The 21369-nt window shown below is 51.3% G+C and overlaps 1 protein-coding gene across 8 annotated transcripts in view; it reads right to left on the bottom strand.

The window, feature by feature from the left end:
- LOC147033430 (uncharacterized) overlaps positions 1–21369 on the bottom strand; it is a 68551-nt gene that overhangs the window by 31385 nt on the left and 15797 nt on the right. For 7 of the 8 annotated variants that reach the window (XM_085871618.1, XM_085871619.1, XM_085871616.1 and 4 more), the window contains 2 exons: positions 803–865; positions 496–549 (listed from right to left, as the gene is read on the bottom strand). The exons of the other annotated variant lie outside the window; for it this stretch is intronic. In XM_085871618.1, coding sequence (XP_085727744.1) covers positions 496–549; positions 803–865 — 117 coding nt within the window. The remainder of the gene's footprint in view (positions 1–495; positions 550–802; positions 866–21369) is intronic. 8 annotated transcript variants of the gene reach the window in all.

Raw genomic sequence — 21369 nt, 5'->3', positions numbered from 1 at the left:
TTTTCAACACCCATGCAACCACCCTCAGCCACAAATTTTGCTTCCGTATCCATGTTATCCACCTCCTGCATTCTCCCCGACCTCTCATCCCTTGCTCCCCGTCCCCATTTTTGGTGTTTCCCCCTTCTTTTTCTGTTGTATCCTAATCAGTTCTGTGTTCTCGCTCTTTCACGAGCCTTCAATCGAACAAACCTCAGGACTGGTCAGCTGGTCCGTGATAGTAGACAGGGGCCAAAAACGCCAAATACTTCACCCGGTCGACATGGTAAGGTGGCAGTAATTGGGGCCTTTATCGGAGTAGTAGTCGTCGTGCTGGTGATAGATAATGTTGACGCTGAAGAAACGTTATCTTCATCGGATGTTACCACAGCAACAATAACCCAGAGCAAGTACATCGAGGCTGATAGGGGTGTCATCAGTGAATGTATGACTGACCCTCAAGTAAGCCCAACTACCTGGTTCATTAAAAGCATAACTCAGAGTTGTAACGCTTACCTCTAAGGGTACAAGCCTCAAATTCAGGATCCACTGTCAGATTCCCATCAACATCTGTAACAACAAAGAGACATCGCTCAGTATCTTCATGAATGGGAGTGTGTGGTGATAACCGATGGATGCCAACACAGCAGTCAGTGTGTGAAGGTTCCCCGTGAATGCCTCCATGATCTGAACAAATTTGGTTTCTTAACGAGGTGCATGTTCGAGGATATACACAGCTTAAGGCAAGGCCAACATCTCTCTGAAGAATAACCTCAATCGTTGTTTGTAAATAGTACAAGTACAATGTTGTTCAGGTTCAGACCTTTATTTTGAGAAGAAGATTCATCCACAAACTCAGACTTGACCTTCACTTTCACAATAAGATCTGAAAAAAAAATATTGAAAATAAACTAACATTATACTACGCCCAAACGACGAACCACACAATTCACGGAGCCGGTTGTGGTACGAATACCAAACAATGGGAGTAAAAAGATCAAGTACAGGATTGGGACGTGAGACTCGTGCCTCAATGTTGGGAAAACAAAACATTTTCAAGTTCCACATTTTGCCAAGATTACCCAGGTTATCTTAAACTTATCCTTAAAGAAGGAAAGACACAGAAGGTTGCAACGGTTTAAAAAAAAGTGTCAGTGAATGTTGAGATGTTATATCAAGTGTCATGATGTATTGCATAGTAGAGGCTGTTATTAAGAAGTTAGAACCGAAAGAGAGAGCAGAAATAGATGCTGAAGGTTGTGTAACGCAGTGATGCTACTAAACTGTGCATTGTTTCGCGCCTGTGCAAAGCCTACCAGTTTGGATTCACCACGTCACATGTCCACCACTGGGAACGCCATTGACAATCCCAGCTCATTGAACAGTCTGACAGGTCACAATCCCTGCAGAACAGAGCGAGGCCAACAAGGATGCTCCAGACAGCAGAGTAGGTCTCAGATGAACGCTGAACCTCTGAGAAATTACCCTTTTGAAGGGGATTTCCTTCTTTACGGAAAAGTGAACCAGATGGAAAAATAGAAAAGTGAAGCAGGTGGAAAGGTGGTAAAGTGAAGCAATTTCACCAATGTCTCCCTCCTTGATCTTTGATCTGCTCCCTTCATCCTGCCACATCATCTACTTCTCTGGGTTCAGGAATTTTATAGCTGCGTCCTTCATGTCGTATGTACTGTTACATGGAAGGGAAGTGGTGGGGGTGGGTCCATAGATTGGGGTAAGAGCAACATAGACAGTGTGATCACATAGCACAGGACGACCCTTGTATTGTTGCGGAAATGGGCCTTTAGTGGGTTATTAAATATAGGATTAGCCCAGATCCCCCCTTAAATGCATGTTTAGCCAGGTTGTTTGGTAATCAGACGTTACATGTGTGTCGGGAGGTGTAGCAGACTGTCCATTGTTCATACAGTGGTGGTGTACCAAGAGGCGCCTTCTTCTTCCTTCGCCCCCCCCTCCTCACCAGCCCCCACCCAGTGCCTTGACAGTCAGTCAACAAGATGGGTCAGCAACCCATTGGTGGAGAGCGGCTGCAAACTTGAACGATGGACCAATCACGTGTCCCCGGAGGCGGTCCGAAAAGCAAGAGGAACTGCTTTTTGTGAGTCGGCGATCTGCATGATGAGGAGTGGTTTGGTCGGTTGTTCCTCCTTGGCCATGATTCCAGCCTGCAGGTGATCCACAGGTTCATCCTGAATCCAACCACAGAGACTCTGACTGTTCTTACTCCCTGGACAGCACGACACGTCTTCTCATCCCATCGATCCGCCTGCGGAGCCCAACACCCAGATTTGGCCGAGTCTGGTGTAAAGGCCAGGCCTGGATTCACATACTGGACGTTGTGGAGAACCAGCTGGAACACACCATAGATCTTTCTCTCTTGTGCCGTCGACCTTTCAGGGGCTGGACGCACCAACGCTGCGTGCATAAACGGTGCCGATAGGAGTACGAGCACCATCTTGCCACGCTGCGAGCTCGAGCTGGGTGCTCAAATCCGACACCATCGGCTTGTCACGAGCCACATTCGTGCCTTACACACTTTTCCTCTCGTCCATGAGGCACCACCAAGTACTCCATGTCTTGTATGCATGTTGTCGAGGCCTCAGGTTTATTTTGCTCGGGCTCCCTGCGAAACCCGTATCCGTAGCTCCCGAGGTAAGAGCGGCTTATATATTAATTACAACGTTCGTGAATGCTTTGCTTGTGTCGTGTTCCCCGATGTGTCCCCAGAAAATCTGGCTGATTCATACGAAATTTGTCACCTTGAATTTATTCGTGCCACACTGAGGAACAATCGCTCGATTTGTATTTAAAACCAAACTGGTTACGGACTGGCAGACTTCGCTCGGTCTCTGACAAACCCAGTCTGTAGCGGGGGTCTATATCCCCAACTGGTACGGCCCAGGGATACTTTGGTATCGTGATCTGAGGCGCGTAACCCGAGACCTGTGCCGAACTAGCCGGCGTTGTAATGCCTGAGACGGCGGTGCTGTTAAGGCCTAAGTCACATTTGCTCTACGGCTAGGATAGGGCGTCCGTACCCCCCTGAATTGACAGAAACGTGCGGTGGCCGCAGAGTTTGAGGTGGCCTCAGGGTGGCCCTACGCCGTATAACTATCTTTTACAGGCCGTAGGGGTCTCCGTGGAATTATAGCATGGAGTTATAACTTTTTTCATTTCTACGTTGGCCGTAGCAATTCGACAAGCCAAGCTGTGACGTAGATGTGTTCCACATCGACTGTACGTAGGGCGTACGGTGGGCCTGCGTTATTCGTGCGGCTGCCGTAGGCTCTTATCAATGAAAAATGAATTTTGCAAACCCCCAAAAAATTACAATATATATATACATGTATATATGTATATATATATATATATATATATATATATATATATATATATATATATATATATATATATATATATATATATTGTTGTGGTTGAGGAAATTCGCAAACCACCATTCAGGTCCCGTAGGTGAGATATCTCTGTAAGTACATGTGTAGTTAGCCCAAACCCATTGTTTAGAGGGAATAAATGTGATTCATTCGGGCTGCGACCCTTTAAGATAGCCGTTTTTCTGTTCTATCTTTATTTTGAACTAACCACGTCTCAACCGCCATCACACAACAACCACCAACCGCAACGCCGCTTCACAACAACAACAACGCCAACAGCCACGGCCTTTACCTTCACAACTCGCTCTCGCAACCATCGCATCACCGCCATTCCAAGCGTCGCCATGGCCATCACCGCCACTTTAGGCCCTCCACCACCTTCACCTCTCCTCCTTCTGCAGCCATTCCCGCGCCGCTTGTGAACGCCGAGCGTCAGGCTGTCCTGGCCTCGTGCGGGACGCGCGCTGAGCCGCGGGTACAAAGAGCGGCCTTTCCGAGGGGAAGTCGGATCAGGAATGATTCACGCCCACTTCCGATCCGTCCAATCATTAAGCGCGGGGCGATTTGGCCCCGCCTCCAGGCGCGTCGGAGTAGAATCGATATATGCAAATTCGAGGATCAGGGAGGTTCACGCCCACTTTTCCTCCGTCCAATGGGCGGCGTGGCTCCGCCCCGAGCCCATCCTGATCCGGAAATTTGCATATGGCTTCTCCTGCCGCACTATAAAGCGCCGAGCGCGGGGCGAATTCAGAGAGTTTCTGTTTCAGGCTCGGGCGAGTTGGAGAGGTGTGGCGGCGGCGAAGTGTGGCAGCGGCAGAGTGTGGCGGCGGCGAGGTGTGGTGGCGGCGAAGTGTGGCAACGGCAGAGTGTGGCAGCAGCAGAGTGTGGCAGGAGCAGTGTGTGGCAGCAGCAGAGTGTGGCAGCAGCAGTCAAGACGGGTCTGGAGGAGAGTCGGTCTGTCGGGGTTCGGAGTCTGTCGGGGAGCTGCAGAGAGGGGAAGCCGGGAACGCGGTCGAGGTCGCTCGTCGCGGGACCCAAGCAAGCCAGCTATCCTCTTTCCCCAGAGCATCAACAATTCCCCCCTCCCCCCCCCCCGCGCTGAGATAGTGCGAAAAGGGGGCCCCCGTTCCCACCCCATTCCAAGCAGTGCCAACGAAACCCGCAGAGGAGCGCAGAGTTGGGGCACCGCCGCCATTTTGCGGCTCATCACAAGACGGGTAGGCTCCACGCGGTCTCGGCCCCAGGCCCGTCTGCCCCCTTGTCGTTGAGGGTGGCCCCTTTTCTTTTGCTTTTGAGTATATGTGTTGTCGGCGCCGTCTGTAAAGTAAAACTGTGTTTTACACAGTTGCCGTGTGCTCGCGTAGTCGGTAGTAGATCTGCATTGTGTTTCTTTTGTTGCAATTGCTTTTGGTGCATAATTGTTGTTTCTTTTACATTTGCTTTTGGTGCATAATTGTTGTAATTGTATATGTGTGCTCTCCGTGTTCCGCGGAATAAATGTGCCTTATGTTGAACTGTTTTTCCCGTTTCGCTTCGACTTTTCTTTAATTGAATCTCCATCTTACTTCACGTAAAGGGTTGGTAGTGGGCTAAATACGCCCGATAATTAATCGGAACCGTCGAGGTTGACGATAACACCGCTCGGTTATCCCGATAGTACGGAACGGGTCGCTTAAGTGGCCCGTGTCCGGGGTCGACCTGCGACGAGGTGCGATCGCCCGGTCTACCCTCCGTGTGGGTACTTGGGTCGGTCGAATTTGGCGAACAACCCTATCTCACGCGGGGGCCGATTGGCACGATCGTGGTGAGGCCGAAAGGCCCACCCGTGACTAGTTCCCGGCGTTAGTCCGAGAGGGTCACGACGGAATTGTCCGGCCGGTGGGCGACGTGCCGCGATTCGAGTTACGTGGCCGCTCGCACGCCGGCGGGCGCGAATTCGCAACACTGGTGTCAGGTCGTGGGACACAAACTCATCCCCCTCCTCGCGGCACTGGTGTCGGAGAGCGGGAAAACGGGCTCTCCTGTCTCCAGCTCAATTCACTGGAATCGGTCCAGGGGTGAGAGGAGCGACCCCCGATTCCCTCCAATTTACGAGCGATTCAAATTAACCCTTTACGAGAAATAAGATGGCGTCTCAAGGCGAGCGGGTGCCGGGTGGATTAGGTATGTGTAATAGTAATGTAGAATCCATGGTCCAGGATGAAAACCCCGAGCAGGAAATGTTGGTTGTGCAGGAACACGAACTCCCCCAACTGAACCCAGAGCCCGAAATAGGTGCGGCGGCGGCCACGGTGTATGACACCTCCCCTCCCCCTCTCCACCAAAACCCTTCCCCGATCCCTGCCGAAACGGCTCACCCAAGCGCACCCGGCATGGCCCAGCTATTCGCCATGCTGGCAAAGATGAATGCGGATGCGCAACAAATGAATGCGAACATGAACAAGCAAATGAACGAAGTAAAAACGAAAATGGATACAAACACAAACGAAATGAAAACGAGTATGGAAACAAACGCACTCAAAATGAAGGAAGAAATGAGAGAAATGCGGGGTGAGACGCAGAACATGGGCCGAAGCCTGCAGGCGGGCATGAAGGCAGTAACCAGGGAGCTTAAAATGGCGACTCCACGTGTGGGAGCGAATGAGCTGGGAGGGTGTGCAACGGCTGTCAGGCCCGCGGTGGAGGCGGGTGACAAATTAATTCGGGGGACGTATTGGGCGAGAAGCGTGACGGTGACCGAGGGGGAAAAACTCATTGGGGTGACGGAGACGTGCACGAGGGAGATAAGAGACAAGGTGAAAGGAATTGCGAGGGAGAGAAAAGAACAATTAAGACGGAAAGCAAGGATGAGGTACGCGGAGATCGTGAAAGAGCAAGGAGTGAAACAGAGGGAAGGACGGGAGCGACTTCAGGAGAAAGCAAGGTTGACCTACATAAAGATAAGGGAAAGACGCCAGAAAGAAGCAGAGACCAATAGACGCGAGGGGACAACAGCAACTAATAAATGTACAGAGACACGGGAGATGGGAACGATAGAGGAGAGACTACACGATGAAGACGGGGTGAGAGACGCACACACACACACGGAGGTAGTGGAGGATAATGGGGGTGAGCTGGCGGACTGGGTGGAGACCCAGTGCGAGCAGCTGGATGGCCTCCTCCAGGAACGAGGGGAGGGAGTATGCCCCCTTGAGGCGAGTCACAACCAGGTGGGTTCGGTCGTGCTTTGCGAGGTCGAGGGGAGGAGTGCTGTGGACGGGTTCACGGAGAGCTTGGGGGGTATAGAGGCCCCGGAGACCCTTGTGGGGACACAAATCCCCAGTGTGGATGAGACCCCAGGTGTGAGTGCGTCCCCGTGTGTGAGTGCGACCCCGTGTGTGGGTGGTGTGGTGGCAAGTGTGCCGAGGAGCGTGCTTCCCAGCGCGCCATGTGTGAGTGAAACACCGCGGGTGAGTGCCCCCGCGTGTGTGAGTGAGGCACGGTGTGTGGATGAGGCACCGCGGGCGAGTGCCCCGCGTGTGTGAGTGGTGTGGTTTGTGTGAGGGAAATGGCACGAGTGAGTGGAAGGCCGCGAGTGAGTTGAGCCACGTGTGCGAGGGAGGTGGCATGCGTGAGTGAACGGCCAAGTGCAAGGGAGACCGTGTGTGTGAGAGAGCGGTATGTGAGGGAGATGTCGGTCGGCATGCGGGAGCACGCCGCCGCGTCTCCCGGTGTGAATGTGAATGTAATGGAATGGAGTGTTAGCGTCGTAACACGCAGGTGTGCGTGGGTGGAATGGCGACGGAGACTGCGACAGAGGGACAAAAGCCGGGTAGCGGCTGTAGCTGTTTCGGGGACCGTGCTGGGTTCACCCAGCAGCGAGCGCGAGGTCCGTGCTGTGCAACGCACGAGGCCCCACGTGCTCGCTTGCAAGAGTGAAGTCCCGGTCCGGAAACGCACGCGGTGGATTTGCCGATCCCGCGGACGGACAAAGTTTAGGCAGGATTTCGGATTTGGACCGGACGGGTTCTCCACGCGAGCGTGTGTGTTAAGCTCCAACGGGCAAAGCACATGTGTTCACGTGGGAAACCCCTCGAGACGTGGGGCTTGTGTTTTTTTTATGCGCATGGTGACGTCATGGCTGCACGTGGGGTTGGAATCGGGCAGGAGGGGTATCCCTGCCGGATGGTACCGTCCAAGGAGGGACGAGCTACACGTGCAGCTGCATGACGTCACGGGCAGGTGCAAAGTGCGCGAGCTGCGAGTTGCCGCGCTGGTGCTGCGCATGTAAAAATAAAAATAAAAAAAACAAGCCTCACTTTCGGGTGAACAGGATTCTCGGGCAAGGGGTGGAAGAGCCCCTTACCTGGGCACAGGATGAAACTAGTTAGGGGGAAGGGTTAGCTGAGCTAGACCGGCTCCATGGGGCAGGGGTAAGTCCTCATGGGGTCCGTGGAATGGATTAGGTAGAGGGATTTAGTGAGCTTTAGGTTGGGAAATGGATTAATGGGATTATTTGGAGACAGTGACTGACTTGTGAGTGTGTAGAGGGGACGCAGTTTAGCTACGTAGTGTTAAAAGGAACGTGCTGAAGTTTAAGGGACGACGTGGGAGCACGAGTTAGTTAGGGGAGGTAGTTCGGAGGATGGCAGAATTCAGTGGTGTGTGTTGAAGAGTTGGTGAGTTGAGTGGAAACATGTGCTTGGTGAGTGAGTGAGGCCAGCGGGTCTGTGTGAGTGGAGCGAATGTGGAATGCATGGTGCGATGAGTGATTGGGGGGAGGAGTGACTCCCGCCCAAGGGACCCCGGGGTCAGTATAAAGTAAGTTAGCTGGGTTAGTCAAATTGAAAAATGGAAGTCGTTTTGCTGTTGGTGGGAGTGTTGGCTCGAAACCCGTTTGGAGGGGTGCAGGAGCCCTGTTGATGGGCTGGGAGCGTGGCTGCGAAAGGTGAGTATCGCTGAGTGGGTACCCCAGGCACCAGGCTAGTCGGCCGTAGTAGGCCAAGGGCCCATGGGGGGCCGGGATAGCGTATTGGGCACGGGTGCGTCCACTTGGTGTGGGGGCCCGGGGCGCCGTTAGCCCCGTGGGCAGTGTTGTGGGCACGGGTGACCCTCGGAAAGGGGCCCGGGAAGCCAGCCTGCCACGTGTGCGTTTCAGGGGAGGTGACATGGGGGGCACTCCCCGGTGTTTAGGGAGCTGGTAGGCTCGGAGGCAGTGTAGTGCCCGGGGGTGCCATCGTAGGGGAATCGGCAGAGGGTCGTGCCTGCCAAGGGGAGCCACGCGTCCCAGCCATGAGACCGTGTGAGGGCACGGAGAGAAAATTGGGGGGCGAGGCCCGAAATTGTAAGGACACCAACACAGGTGACGGGAATCTGGGTTGTTAGAACCAATAGTTTAAGCGAGAGGCGCTTGTTGAAAGCCCCGGGGTAGTTTAAAGGTAAATGGTTAGGGTAGATTAGGAAGTGTACCCCTCCGCACCATCCATCCCCTCGCTCTCGTTGTGGGCCGCTGGACCCACTTTGGGTTTGATCGCTGAAGTCTGGGGAGGCCATCTTGAGGCTTCGTTGGGCCTCGACACAGGACGCTAGCTCTCCCTTGTTCCCCTCCGGGAAGGGACGTTGGGGTTGGGAGTAGGCTAGGTGGCAGGATAGGTTAGCCGAACAAGGACGATAAAGGCGGTTTGGGGACGATTTATAGTGGGGAAGTAAACATAAAAACAACAAAAAAATTAGTTGGGGCTAAATTGGGTTTGACAAATTAAGGGGGTGGGTAGGGACAGTGACAGGCAAAGGCGATAGGTTGGGAGGGAGACCGTAGAGTAGGTCCGAGCCCGCCTTCCGAGTGGCCAGCACCACCGCACTCCCTCCACCAACCTCCACTGAACGGCAAAGACTGGCCAGCTTCATCTGCTGGCTGCGTTGCTGCAAGGCCTGTGCCGGCCCACTTCATCGGCAGCTGTTGTTTTGCTGCAAGGCCTGTGCCGGCTGGATCGTCTGCAGCTGCTGTGCTTCAACTTCAAGGCCTGTGCCGGCCAGTTCGTCTGCCGGCTGTGCTTGCCTGCAGCGGCCTGGTTCTGCAGGCTGTGTTTGCCTGCTGCCTTTGCCATGCCATGCCCACTGCCCCTGTTCACCAGCCCCGTTCAATTTTTGCTTTGCCCCTCCTGTTCATTGCCATGTGCGCCAGGATCAGAAAGCAACAGTTTGCAAGCTGGAAGAACTGCCCTGTTGGCAGCTACAACACGGGCCTGCAGTGGCGGCCCGTGCACCGTTTTGTTGCTTGCGTCAGTGTTCTGCAGGGACTGCCTTGCGGGCAGCCGCACCAGGAGACTGCGTTTGTGCAGCCCCTGCACCATTGTGGTTCACTACGTTCAGTTCAAAAGGGGAGGCCGAGGACTGCGTGTGAGCAGCCGGCCACGTTCCCTGTCACCTGCATTGTTTGAGCCAGAGACTGCATGCGAGCAGCCTGGCTCCCTGCTAACTGCTTTCTTTTTGCAGAGTCCATTGATCCTGGGCCATGGTTTAGTGTAAAATTTGAAAGTTAAGGTTAAGATGTACTGTAAATATGAGTGCGCCCCCGGCATGTCTGTCTTAAGCGCCGGCAATTTTATTTAAGTCATATGTGTGAGTGGGTTTGTTTATTTAGTTACTCAGCCCTCAGGTTATTTATTTTGGGGACACAAATACCATGAATGTCGCACTCAGGGATCCGTAGGTAAAACGTACTAGGGGAGAACTACACATGATGGCACACGAAAATTTGACGACTCGGGACGAGTCTGTAAAAGGGGAGGGGTAGTGTTGTGGTTGAGGAAATTCGCAAACCACCATTCAGGTCCCGTAGGTGAGATATCTCTGTAAGTACATGTGTAGTTAGCCCAAACCCATTGTTTAGAGGGAATAAATGTGATTCATTCTGGCTGCGACCCTTTAAGATAGCCGTTTTTCTGTTCTATCTTTATTTTGAACCAACCACGTCTCAACCGCCATCACACAACAACCACCAACCCCAACGCCACTTCACAACAACAACAACGCCAACAGCCACGGCCTTTACCTTCACAACTCGCTCTCGCAACCATCGCATCACCGCCATTCCAAGCGTCGCTATGGCCATCACCGCCACTTTAGGCCCTCCACCACCTTCACCTCTCCTCCTTCTGCGGCCATTCCCGCGCCGCTTGTGAACGCCGAGCGTCAGGCTGTCCTGGCCTCATGCGGGACGCGCGCTGAGCCGCGGGTACAGAGCGGCCTTTCCGAGGGGAAGTCGGATCAGGAATGATTCACGCCCACTTCCGATCTGTCCAATCATTAAGCGCGGGGCGATTTGGCCCCGCCTCCAGGCGCGTCGGAGTAGAATCGATATATGCAAATTCGAGGATCAGGGGAGGTTCACGCCCACTTTTCCTCTGTCCAATGGGCGAGTGTGGCTCCGCCCCGAGCCCATCCTGATCCTGAAATTTGCATATGGCTTCTCCTGCCGCACTATAAAGCACCGAGCGCAGGGCGAATTCAGAGTTTCTGTTTCGGGCTCGGGCGAGTTGGAGAGGTGTGGCAGCGGCGAAGTGTGGCAGCGGCAGAGTGTGGCGGCGGCGAGGTGTGGCGGCGGCGAAGTGTGGCAGCGGCAGAGTGTGGCAGCAGCAGAGTGTGGCAGCAGCAGTCAAGACGGGTCTGGAAGAGAGTCGGTCTGTCGGGGTTCGGAGTCTGTCGGGGAGCTGCAGAGAGGGGAAGCCGGGAACGCGGTCGAGGTCGCTCGTCGCGGGACCCAAGCAAGCCAGCTATCCTCTTTCCCCAGAGCATCAACAATTCCCCCCTTTTTCCCCCCCGCGCTGAGATAGTGCGAAAAGGGGGCCCCGTTCCCACCCCATTCCAAGCAGTGCCAATGAAACCCGCGGAGGAGCGCGGAGTCGGGGCACCGCCGCCATTTTGCGGCTCATCACAAGACGGGTAGGCTCCATCCGGTCTCGGCCCCAGGCCCGTCTGCACCCTTGTCGTAGAGGGTGGCCCCTTTTCTTTTGCTTTTGAGTATATGTGTTGTCGGCACCGTCTGTAAAGTAAAACTGTGTAAGTGTTGCCGTGTGCTCGCGTAGTCGGTAGTAGATCTGCATTGTGTTTCTTTTGTTGCAATTGCTTTTGGTGCATAATTGTTGTGTTTCTTTTACATTTGCTTTTGGTGCATAATTGTTGTAATTGTATATGTGTGCTATCCGTGTGCCGCGGAATAAATGTGCCTTATGTTGAACTGTTTTTCCCGTTTCGCTTCGTCTTTTCTTTAATTGAATCTCCATCTTACTTCACGTAAAGGGTTGGTAGTGGGCTAAATACGCCCGATAATTAATCGGAACTGTCGAGGTTGACGATAACACCGCTCGGTTATCCCGATAGTACGGAACGGGTCGCTTAAGTGGCCCGTGTCCGGGGTCGACCTGCGGCGAGGTGCGATCGCCCGGTCTACCCTCCGTGTGGGTACTTAGGTAGGTCGAATTTGGCGAACAACCCTATCCCACGCGGGGGGGTCGATTGGCACGATCGTGGTGAGGCCGAAAGGCCCAACCGTGACTAGTTCCCGGCGTTAGTCCGAGAGGGTCACGACGGAATTGTCCGTCCGGTGGGCGACGTGCCGCGATTCGAGTTACGTGGCCGCTCGCACGCCGGCGGGCGCGAATTCGCAACAATATATATATATATATATATATATATATATATATATATATATATATATATATATATATATATATTTATATATATTTATATATATTACGTTCGCTTTAGGGCCCCCCTGCGGTCACCTTGCGGTCTGTGTGACGACCTGCGGGCAACGCAGGGTCGACACACGGTTCCCCTCCGCCCGCCGTGCGTCCTACATACGGCCTCCGTGGCAGTCTGCGTCGACCGTGCGTCCACCATGCGCTACCTCTAGAGATCGGAGTATCGGTGTTTTGCCTATACTCCGAACTGGTATATTCAGTTATATATTATAGTTATAGTATATTCAGTTATATATACTGGTATATTCCAAACTGTTATATTTTTATTTCAGTAAAAAAAGAACTGGTATATATATACCCACTCGTTACCGTCCGTCTGGCCGCACGTTCGCCTTAGGGCCCCCTGCGGTCACCTTGAGGCTACCTTGCGTCTGCCTTGAAAACTCTATGGCTGCCGCAGGGACACCCTAAGGTGCGACATCAAATCAAAGACCGTACGGCACTCCCACTTTTTCGGTCTCCACAATTTCTAAATACGCCGTGCGGCTCCCCGAAAAATAAAAACATGTGACTGCTACATTGTGTGACTGTGGAAATACTGCGGCCGCCCTATAATTGCTAGTGGCCGTAGATTTTGTAGACCCTACGGCCGCCGTGCCAAATGTGACTTAGGCCTAAGAGCAATCAAATCAACTACAGTATTAGCTAAATGATTGTGGATCATAAGGAAGTTTTGGTTGCATAAAACGTCCTGTTTGAAAGGTGAGGCCATGTGGAGTGATTTTGAAACAACAGCACAACGAAAGCGTTTCATGCTTGTGAAAAGGAACCATTACAAACTGTTGGCACATATGCGTGGGCCTTGGCGGCTCGATGCTCTGCAGGATCCTGGAAGAGGAATGAAAGACTTTCTTTATGGACATGCTCTGAGGGATGGAATGGTGAAAACAATGCGCCACCAACACTGGCAGGGGGTGGAAGTGGGGGGGGGGGAGAAGGAAATGACAGGACCCATCACTTGGAGAGGCAGTTCCAAAGCGTAGGAGGGTCAGACTCATGCTGGACATACAGGAATGTTATCGGGGCTGTGAGTAACAACGGACATAACAGCCCTGGCTTCTGGCGATCAGAGCTTTTCATACCAGGATCTGCACCACCTTGCATTGCCTCCGCCTGTCCTAATCTTTGCAAGACAAATTGATGCAGCCCACAGTCATGGGTCCGCAACAATCTTGTGCCTATACGAGCCCTCACCTGCCCCTTTGTACCTCTTGTATACATTCATACAAACATACATACATATGTTGGGAGCATACGCCACAGTGAGTCGCTGCGTCAACTTTCCACTGGTACTCAGGGGCCTCCGTCTGGCCATTCCCTAGGCAGATGCCTGGCCCATCCCCATCTCCTTGGGATAGGACATTCTAGACACCCACTCAAAGGGACCGCCTCAAGTTAACGACACCTCAGCACTACCCCAGCACACAATGTTTCGCAAAATGAAGTGTTTTGTGGTGACTTAGAGTGCAAATCCTGCCACCAACCTCATTGGGAAGGAAACCAACTTGCAGGACAATGTCCGCAGATGCAGTTGACACCAGATATGGATGGCCATTGGCTCACAAGGAGCTCCTTCACCCTTTTGACAGGTTTATATTTTTAGTCATGCTGGGTTGCCATGCCCATACGTCCCCCACACCAGGGGGACCTGGTGGGATACTGGGGGGGGGGCTGGTTTAGTCACCAACACTTGACCATGACAATGTTCGTATGGGTTTACATGATACCCGCAGCAAGTTACAGATCTGATTTGGCCTCACCTGACATCCAGGGTTGGATTCCGCCGTATTGGCGCAGCTGCTCTGTATCATCTTTTTGCGTGGCACAACACAGGGTTCCCATCCTCAAGCAATCCCCCAACCCCAGCCTCCAAGAAGCCAGATGACAGGCACACGCCCCTAAACCCAGCATACCTCATGTATCTCATGTATGAGTGGCATTTATTTTGGTGCCATGAGGGGGATATATTTTATTTATTTCCTTGTGTACAAGTATGTATGTCCCTTCATCCGTATGTGTGTCTGTCGACTGTCTGCTTTGTTCCGTCGAGCCATAGTATCTTGTTCAACCTTCTCCTTGAATTGTTTAACAATAAAACCCATTTTAACAACATTTACAATCCCTCCGGGCAGGAGTACTGGTGTCGGTTGGCCCACCGAACAGGGATGGCCGTTTCGTGTCCGGGGAGTCAAAGAAATGTAAAACTGTCAAGGACAGCACCGCAATCAATGTAGTAATCACCAGGATGAGTCATGGGGTGAAGAAAGTGTTATAAAAACACCGCAAGGTAATCACCAATATTGTAATTACTGCTGTGAGAGGTGAGGAAAACGTGATTTGCCACACCACCTAGATCAGTGTTTCCTAAACTTTTTTGAGCGTGACCCAAATCCGGGTGTGGTGAAAATCTCGCGACCCAAGCTTCAATCAGCGTCTTTTTCCACGAAACATAATATCAAAATAAAATCAGACAACCAGCGCTAATACATACTATATTAGTGCGAGAGGTGTAATTGCAGCTTCGTCTGCATGACGTCTTCGATGCGGGGCTCGATGTTGCTGAGCGCAATGCGCATGTCGTGGCCGGGGTCGAGGCGATTGCGCGCCTTGGTTTTGATGACCGTCAGCGCTGAAAAGCCTTGCTCGCACAGATACATGTTCGCAAACGGGAGCAGAGAACATTCATGACTTCGGCGCCGATTATGGGCTTTTCTTTCTTGACCGCAGTCCAGAACTCTCCAAGTGACGCTTTAGCGTGGAGTTGGCGATGGAACTCGTCGTGATGCAGCTCGATGAACTCTTCCTGCAGTCCATGGGCATCCTCAGACAGGTCGTCAACCTTAGCCTGGAATGGATTCCTGATCCAGTGCTGGGACGCCAGATCTCTGTCTGGGATGTAGCGATCGAACTCGGTGATCAGGTTCTCCAAATGGTTCACCAGGATGGGCTTGATCGCATTGAGCGCTCCAATCTTGTCGTCCTCCCACTCCTCCAAGTACTCGTTCAATGACGGAAACGCTGCTGTTCTTCCACGCTCCAGTTTCCCCTTCCAGAGCAGCAGCTTTTCCTTGGAGGCCGACAGTTTCTCGGAGAGCGTGATGATGTTTTGATCCCTGCCTTGCATGGATGTGTTCAGTTCGTTCACTGAGGCGAAGACGTCGTTGAGGTAGCAGACTTTGAACATCCAGTGCTTCTCGTGGAACCGGATGGCATGGCCATGGTTCTTCTCGTTGAAGAATATCTGCTGCTCTGTTTGTAGCTCCACAACACGACGCAGGACCTTGCCGCGGGAGAGCCATCTCACACTGGAGTAGAAGAGATGTTGCAATTCAGACCCAAACTCAACACACATCTTCTCGAACAGGCGAGAGTTCACGGCGCTGGCTTTGACGAAGTTGACAACGGCGACAACCTCCTGCATCACTGCTGAAAGATCCGGCGACAGATGTTGCTCAGCAAGGTTCTCGCGATGCAAAGGCAGTGGAAAATTCCAACGTTCGGATTGACTTGCTTGACTCACGCAGTGAATCCCTGTCGAACACCAAGCATCGTGGGAGCGCCATCGGTGCACAGGCTGACACAGTTTTCCCAGCTCAGGCCTTCTTGTTCGAAGTTGTCCACAACGTTGAAGATATCGGCGCCAGTTGTCGTCGTTTTCATTGGCGTGCAGAATAGAAATTCTTCCTCGAGGTCCGTCTCACCCTCGTACCTCCCGAAAATCATGAGCTGGGCGTCGTTTCTGACATCCGTCGACTCATTGAGTTGGTAGCTCCATTTTCCCGCCTTCTTCATGCGGGCCACCACCTGGTCCTTTATATCTAGCAAAAGGTCAACGATGTGGCTGCGAATCGTGTTGTCGGATAGCGTGATGGACTGAATTTTCTTGGCCGCGTCGTCGCCGCAGACGAGTCTGGCCATGTCCATGGCTGCGGGCTTGACGAGCTGTTCGCCGATCGTGTGCGGCTTCATCTTCCTTGCGATGCGATGCGCTGCGAGACGAGGTAGGATGCCAACGTCGCTTGCCTGGCGGCCAAAAGCGCTGGATTCGTCGCCGGCTCAAACCGGCTCCGCTTCAGAGCCGCTTCTTGGCGCTCGAAAAACTCACGATCCTTGTTGATGTGCTCCGTGTGCTTCGTCGCCAGATGCCTCTTCAGTTTGTTTTCCTTCAGCGATTCGTTGGACAGCACTTCGAAGCACAACACACATTGTGGCTTCACAGAACCACGATCACCGATAGAAGTGAAGCCCACATCCAAAAATGCTTGCTTGTAGGAACGCTTTGCCATCCTGCAAAACGAAATAGGCGACTAGATCAGTCAGTGGAGTCAGTGTCAAGGCTAACTGACACAAAACACGCAACGCAATGTGGAGCAGAAAACTGGCAGCACAGTCCAGCCAGCAAGGCAGATCACAGAAAACAGTGTCTCGACTTGTCGGTCAGCCAATGTGAAGTGACCAGACTGAGTTCGTCACGTCACAAAATTACTTCGGTTGCAGAGAGAGCGAGTAATTGGAAAGGCGAGCTGGCGAAATGATTGGCCTGCAGTTAACCGTTTTGGGCGGGTACAAAGTACTGAACGGTACTGAACGGCAAGAGTAGGTAGAAACGGAAGTGTCGCTGCACCTCGGGCTGAATTATCGAGTGGAATGCTACCAAATGGCACTGTCCTACGATGTGGCGTTTGCACGATTGCCTTTTACCCGCTTGATTTATTAAAAAAAAAAAAAAATTTCGCCAGGGTCCTCACGACCATTTTTGGACCCTTCGCGACCCACAGTTTGGGAAACACTAACCTATATGGACCGTTGTTTGCCAACGCTTATGGATGCAATAACACTGAAATAATGATGCTGGCAAAAACGGTCACACCAAATTGGTCAGTACCGCGTCTAATCGACGAGCTAATATTGCTGACATCCCTGAAGTGTGAAAATACAGAAGGGTCGCCACTCATTTAAATGAACTTTTCTGCAAAAACAGGTCCCATCCCTGCAACAAAGCCAAAAAATATACCCATCAGAGATAGGCAATCCCCTGCCATTGAAACATTTTTTTCAAGATGATCACCCCAGTCGGCCATCTTGGATCTGGCCACGCCCAAAATCAATAGGGTTCTTCCTTTTCAGGTGGTACATGTGACACAAATTTCAAATTGATATGGCGAACAGTTTATGAGTTATCGCACTCACAGCTATAAATGTTGACGCCCAGCCAGCGGAACGGACGGACGGACGACCCGGGTGACAACAATATCCCCCTTCTGCCACGCAGCGGGGGATAAAAATATACCCATTAGAGATGGGGAATCCCCCACCATTGAAACATTTTTTCAAGATGGCCGCCCCAGTCGGCCATCTTGGATCCGGCCATGCCCAAAATCAATAGGGTTCTTCCTTTTCAGGTGGTACATGTGACACAAATTTCAAATCGATATGGCGAACAGTTTATGAGTTATCGCACTCACAGCTATAAATGTTGACGCCCAGCCAGCGGAACGGACGGACGGACGACCCGGGTGACAACAATATCCCCCTTCTGCCACGCAGCGGGGGATAAAAATATACCCATTAGAGATGGGGAATCCCCCACCATTGAAACATTTTTTTCAAGATGGCCGCCCCAGTCGGCCATCTTGGATCCGGCCATGCCCAAAATCAATAGGGTTCTTCCTTTTCAGGTGGTACATGTATGACCCAAATTTCAAATCGATATGGCGAACAGTTTATGAGTTATCGCACTCACAGCTATAAATGTTAACGCCCAGCCAGCCGGACGGACGGACAGCCGGACGACAACAATATCCCCCTTCCGCCACGTGGTGGGGGATAAAAAAAACTAGTCCCAGAATTTGCACACTTAATTAGAACAGCACTCAGTAGAGCACATACCTCTGCTAAGCTGACCAGTTTACGTTTTATAACCCACTGAAAGGACGAATGTGCATCCGAACCTTAACCAAATTGTAATCAGCTTGTTCTCATCACCTACCCAACTAATCCACAAAGTTTTGTCATAATCCATCAACAATTATTTGAAATATCATGCTAAATATCGTTTTTGGTCCAACCTCTTACAAAATAAAATTAAATTAAATAAAATATTGTTACCGCTGTGGAAATTAGCATTACACCATAAAGGGTCCTCAGGTGAGACATATCGGTAAGTTCATGTGTAGTTAGCCCAAACCCGTTGTATGGAGGGAATATATGTGATCCATTCGGGCTGCGATTCTTCAGTTTGTCGTTTTTCTTTTGCTGTCGTTAATTTGGTGCAAGAACAACAACGAACATCACCGCAACCAACATCTCAACGATCACGCCATTCACTACACGACGCCAACAATCACGCCATTCACACCACGATGCCACCTTCCACAACTACGCTACCACATCTTCTCCACTCGCCATTCAACGAGCACCATGCAGTCACAATCTCCGTGGGACGGATGAAAGGAGCGAAGTGGCAGCTTAAATATCTCCCGCCCAAAACGCCCGCGCTTTGGCATGGGGGAGGTGCAATTTGAGCCAGAGGTCAAAGGTGAAAAAAGGTGGGAGCCTGATTTTGGGGGAATAATTCCCTGACCCCGAGCCAAAACTGACTTTCCTCGTCCCCCGCACGGCACGGGGAGGGGGAACGAGAAGGCACACCCCTTTTGGGAAGCTTCCAGAAGGGAGGTGGAGCCAGAAACGGGGTGGGGCAAAGGGCGGAGCTCCACCCAACAAAAGGGCGTGGGCGTAGAGGGTGTGGGTGTGTGCATCGGATCGCCCTGGGAGAAGCTCGAAACTGAGAAAGCAGCTCGAAACGAGGAGGAAGCTCGAAACCGGGAGAGGCTCGAGACTGTCGGAGCAAGGATCGTACTGTGTGTGCATCGTCCGTTCTGTTCGGGGCTTCTCAAGCCAGTCGGTGCAGTCCCTGGACAGAGCGCCTGCCATTCCCCACCCCATCCGCATCGAGATAGTGGCGAAACCTGGTCCAGTTCCCCCAAAACCCCGTCCGAGCTGTCGGGCGGACGACGCGAGCTACGCGCGGCACGAGCTCGGTGCACCATGCCGGAGGGACTCGAGGCTGCGGTCGCCAAGGCTGGACGACGCACCCAGGGAAGTCGCGACTTCTTTTCTTTTGGGGTTTTTGTGTAAATGTCTGTGGGTGGCGCCAGTCTGTGAAGTAAAACTGTGTAAGTGTTGCCGTGTGTAAGTCCTATTCGGTAGTAATCTGCGTTTGTGCAATGCTTTTGTTTCTTTACCTCTGCATACGTGTGTTTCTTTGGTTTTATTGTATTCCTGTGTATTGCTTTTGGTGTATTACTGTATTATACGTGCCTTCCGTGCTGCCGTGTGGTGCGGAATAAATGTGCTTGTCCAATTGTTCCCGCTTTGCTTCGTCTCCTTCTTTTAATTGACTCTCCATTCTGCATCACGTAAGGGATTCGTAGTGGGTTTCAACATCCCGGTAATTAATCGGAACCGTCAAGGCCCTCGATAACTCCGCTCGGTTATCCCTGTAATACGGAACGAACCGCTTAAGCGCTTCGTGTCCGGAGTCGGCCTGTGGCGTGGTCCCATCCCTCAGCAGATTATCCGTGTGAGGACCATAGGTATATCGACTTTCGGCGATTTACCCTATCTCGCGTGGGTGGACTGCGGACTGGGTGGTGGTGGGGTTAAACCCCCACCCGTGACTGGTTTCTGGCGGTAGTCCCAGGAAGGTCACGACTGAATTGTCCGTCGCTGGGCGACGCGGTCGCGATTCGAGTTACGTGGCCGATCGCACGCCGGCGGGCGCGAATTCACAATATAATAATAACAAAAAAAAAATCTCGTATACGGATCTGATCCGGTGTTCACCAAAATCGAATCAAATCATCCTTATCACACGCTCGTCGCTCAACATGTCCACCAAGTTTCGTCCGAAATCCATCCATAACTTTATGAGGTGTTACATATCGTTTATGAGGCACCAGTGGACTATTCTCCATAGCTTATTGTACCTTTGTGTGTACTGGTGTTCTGACATGAGTTTTATTGACATCGCGAGAGAAAGTGAAGGTGCTTTCTATTCCTATCTTGCAGAACCTGCATCTTTCCAGTTGATTTGATCCCACCATCTTCTTAAAGCCATTGGTCTGGTGTCCTTGATCTTGGGCATTGATAATGACTCGTTCTCCATCCAAACTAATTTTACCTTTTCTTAGCTATGCCAAAGAGCTTTCCTTGTCGATCCCTATTGTGAAGCATTTTTTTAAATCTTCCTGCTCTTTTGTCATTGTATATCTGCTGATTTTTTTTTTTTGCAGTTTTAATTTTTTTTTTCTTTGTGATCAATGGGGCTGTGTTTGTTTCTGTTTCATTTTCCTGAGTGGTGTTCATCACTTACACGGTCTGTTTTTGGAAGTTTGTTGCTAAATGGATTAAGGATCCCTTTTCTGGTCTGTTGTTTTCTTTCTCGATCTCATCCGATCGTCTGTTGAGCTTTTCACATAGTCTGCTAGTCCTACACACGATGTTCTGTGTACTTGGTTAAGCTCCATCAAACCACCTCCTCCTCATCTCGGTAAGTACTACCTCAGGAAACATTGGTTTTTGTGGAACATCTTGTGAATAGTTATAATTTTTTTTTTGTTTTGGTGTCTCAATTGTTCATCTCCAATTGTGGCCAGTTTATAATTGCACAGATATCTTGGAATACCAGCACTGCAAGATGGTATATAGCCTTTGGTTTTTTTTTTCTTGGGGAGAGGGATGACTTCAGAATGTCTCATTCTGCAGAGGTACTCTTTGCTGATTATTTTACTCATTGTTTTGTGTTGTACCTGGGGGGCTTCTATTTCGAGGTCTTTGGAGGATGCTTTGTTTTCTAGTTCATGTATTGTTGTAATTTGATCAAATGAAATGTTGTTTGTTACCTCCACCACCGAAAGTGAAGGAGGTTGTTTTCACCCCTTTCTGTCTGTTTGTTTGTCTGTTTGTTTATGTACAGGATATCTCAAAGAGTTGTGGACGGATCCGGATGTAATTTTGTGGACAGGTTCGGTGTGTCACAAGGACGAAACAATTAGATTTTGGTGAATATCCAGATTTGACTGACTACTAGAATTTTTAAGTGATTCTTCACCAATGAGAGATCGGGCCAAAAATGATATCTAGCATGATATATCAAAAAGTTGTGGATGGATTCGGACGAAACTTGATAGGCAGGTTGGGTTTGTGACAAGGAAGAATTGATTCAATTTTGGTGA

This window comes from Eptatretus burgeri, chromosome 2 (assembly GCF_056783735.1).
Source record: "Eptatretus burgeri isolate ZD-2024b chromosome 2, Ebu_testis_v1, whole genome shotgun sequence".
In the NCBI taxonomy this organism is placed as follows: domain Eukaryota; kingdom Metazoa; phylum Chordata; class Myxini; order Myxiniformes; family Myxinidae; genus Eptatretus; species Eptatretus burgeri.
The sequence above is the reverse complement of the archived record's forward strand: the minus strand, read 5'-3'. Positions and strand labels throughout refer to the sequence as shown.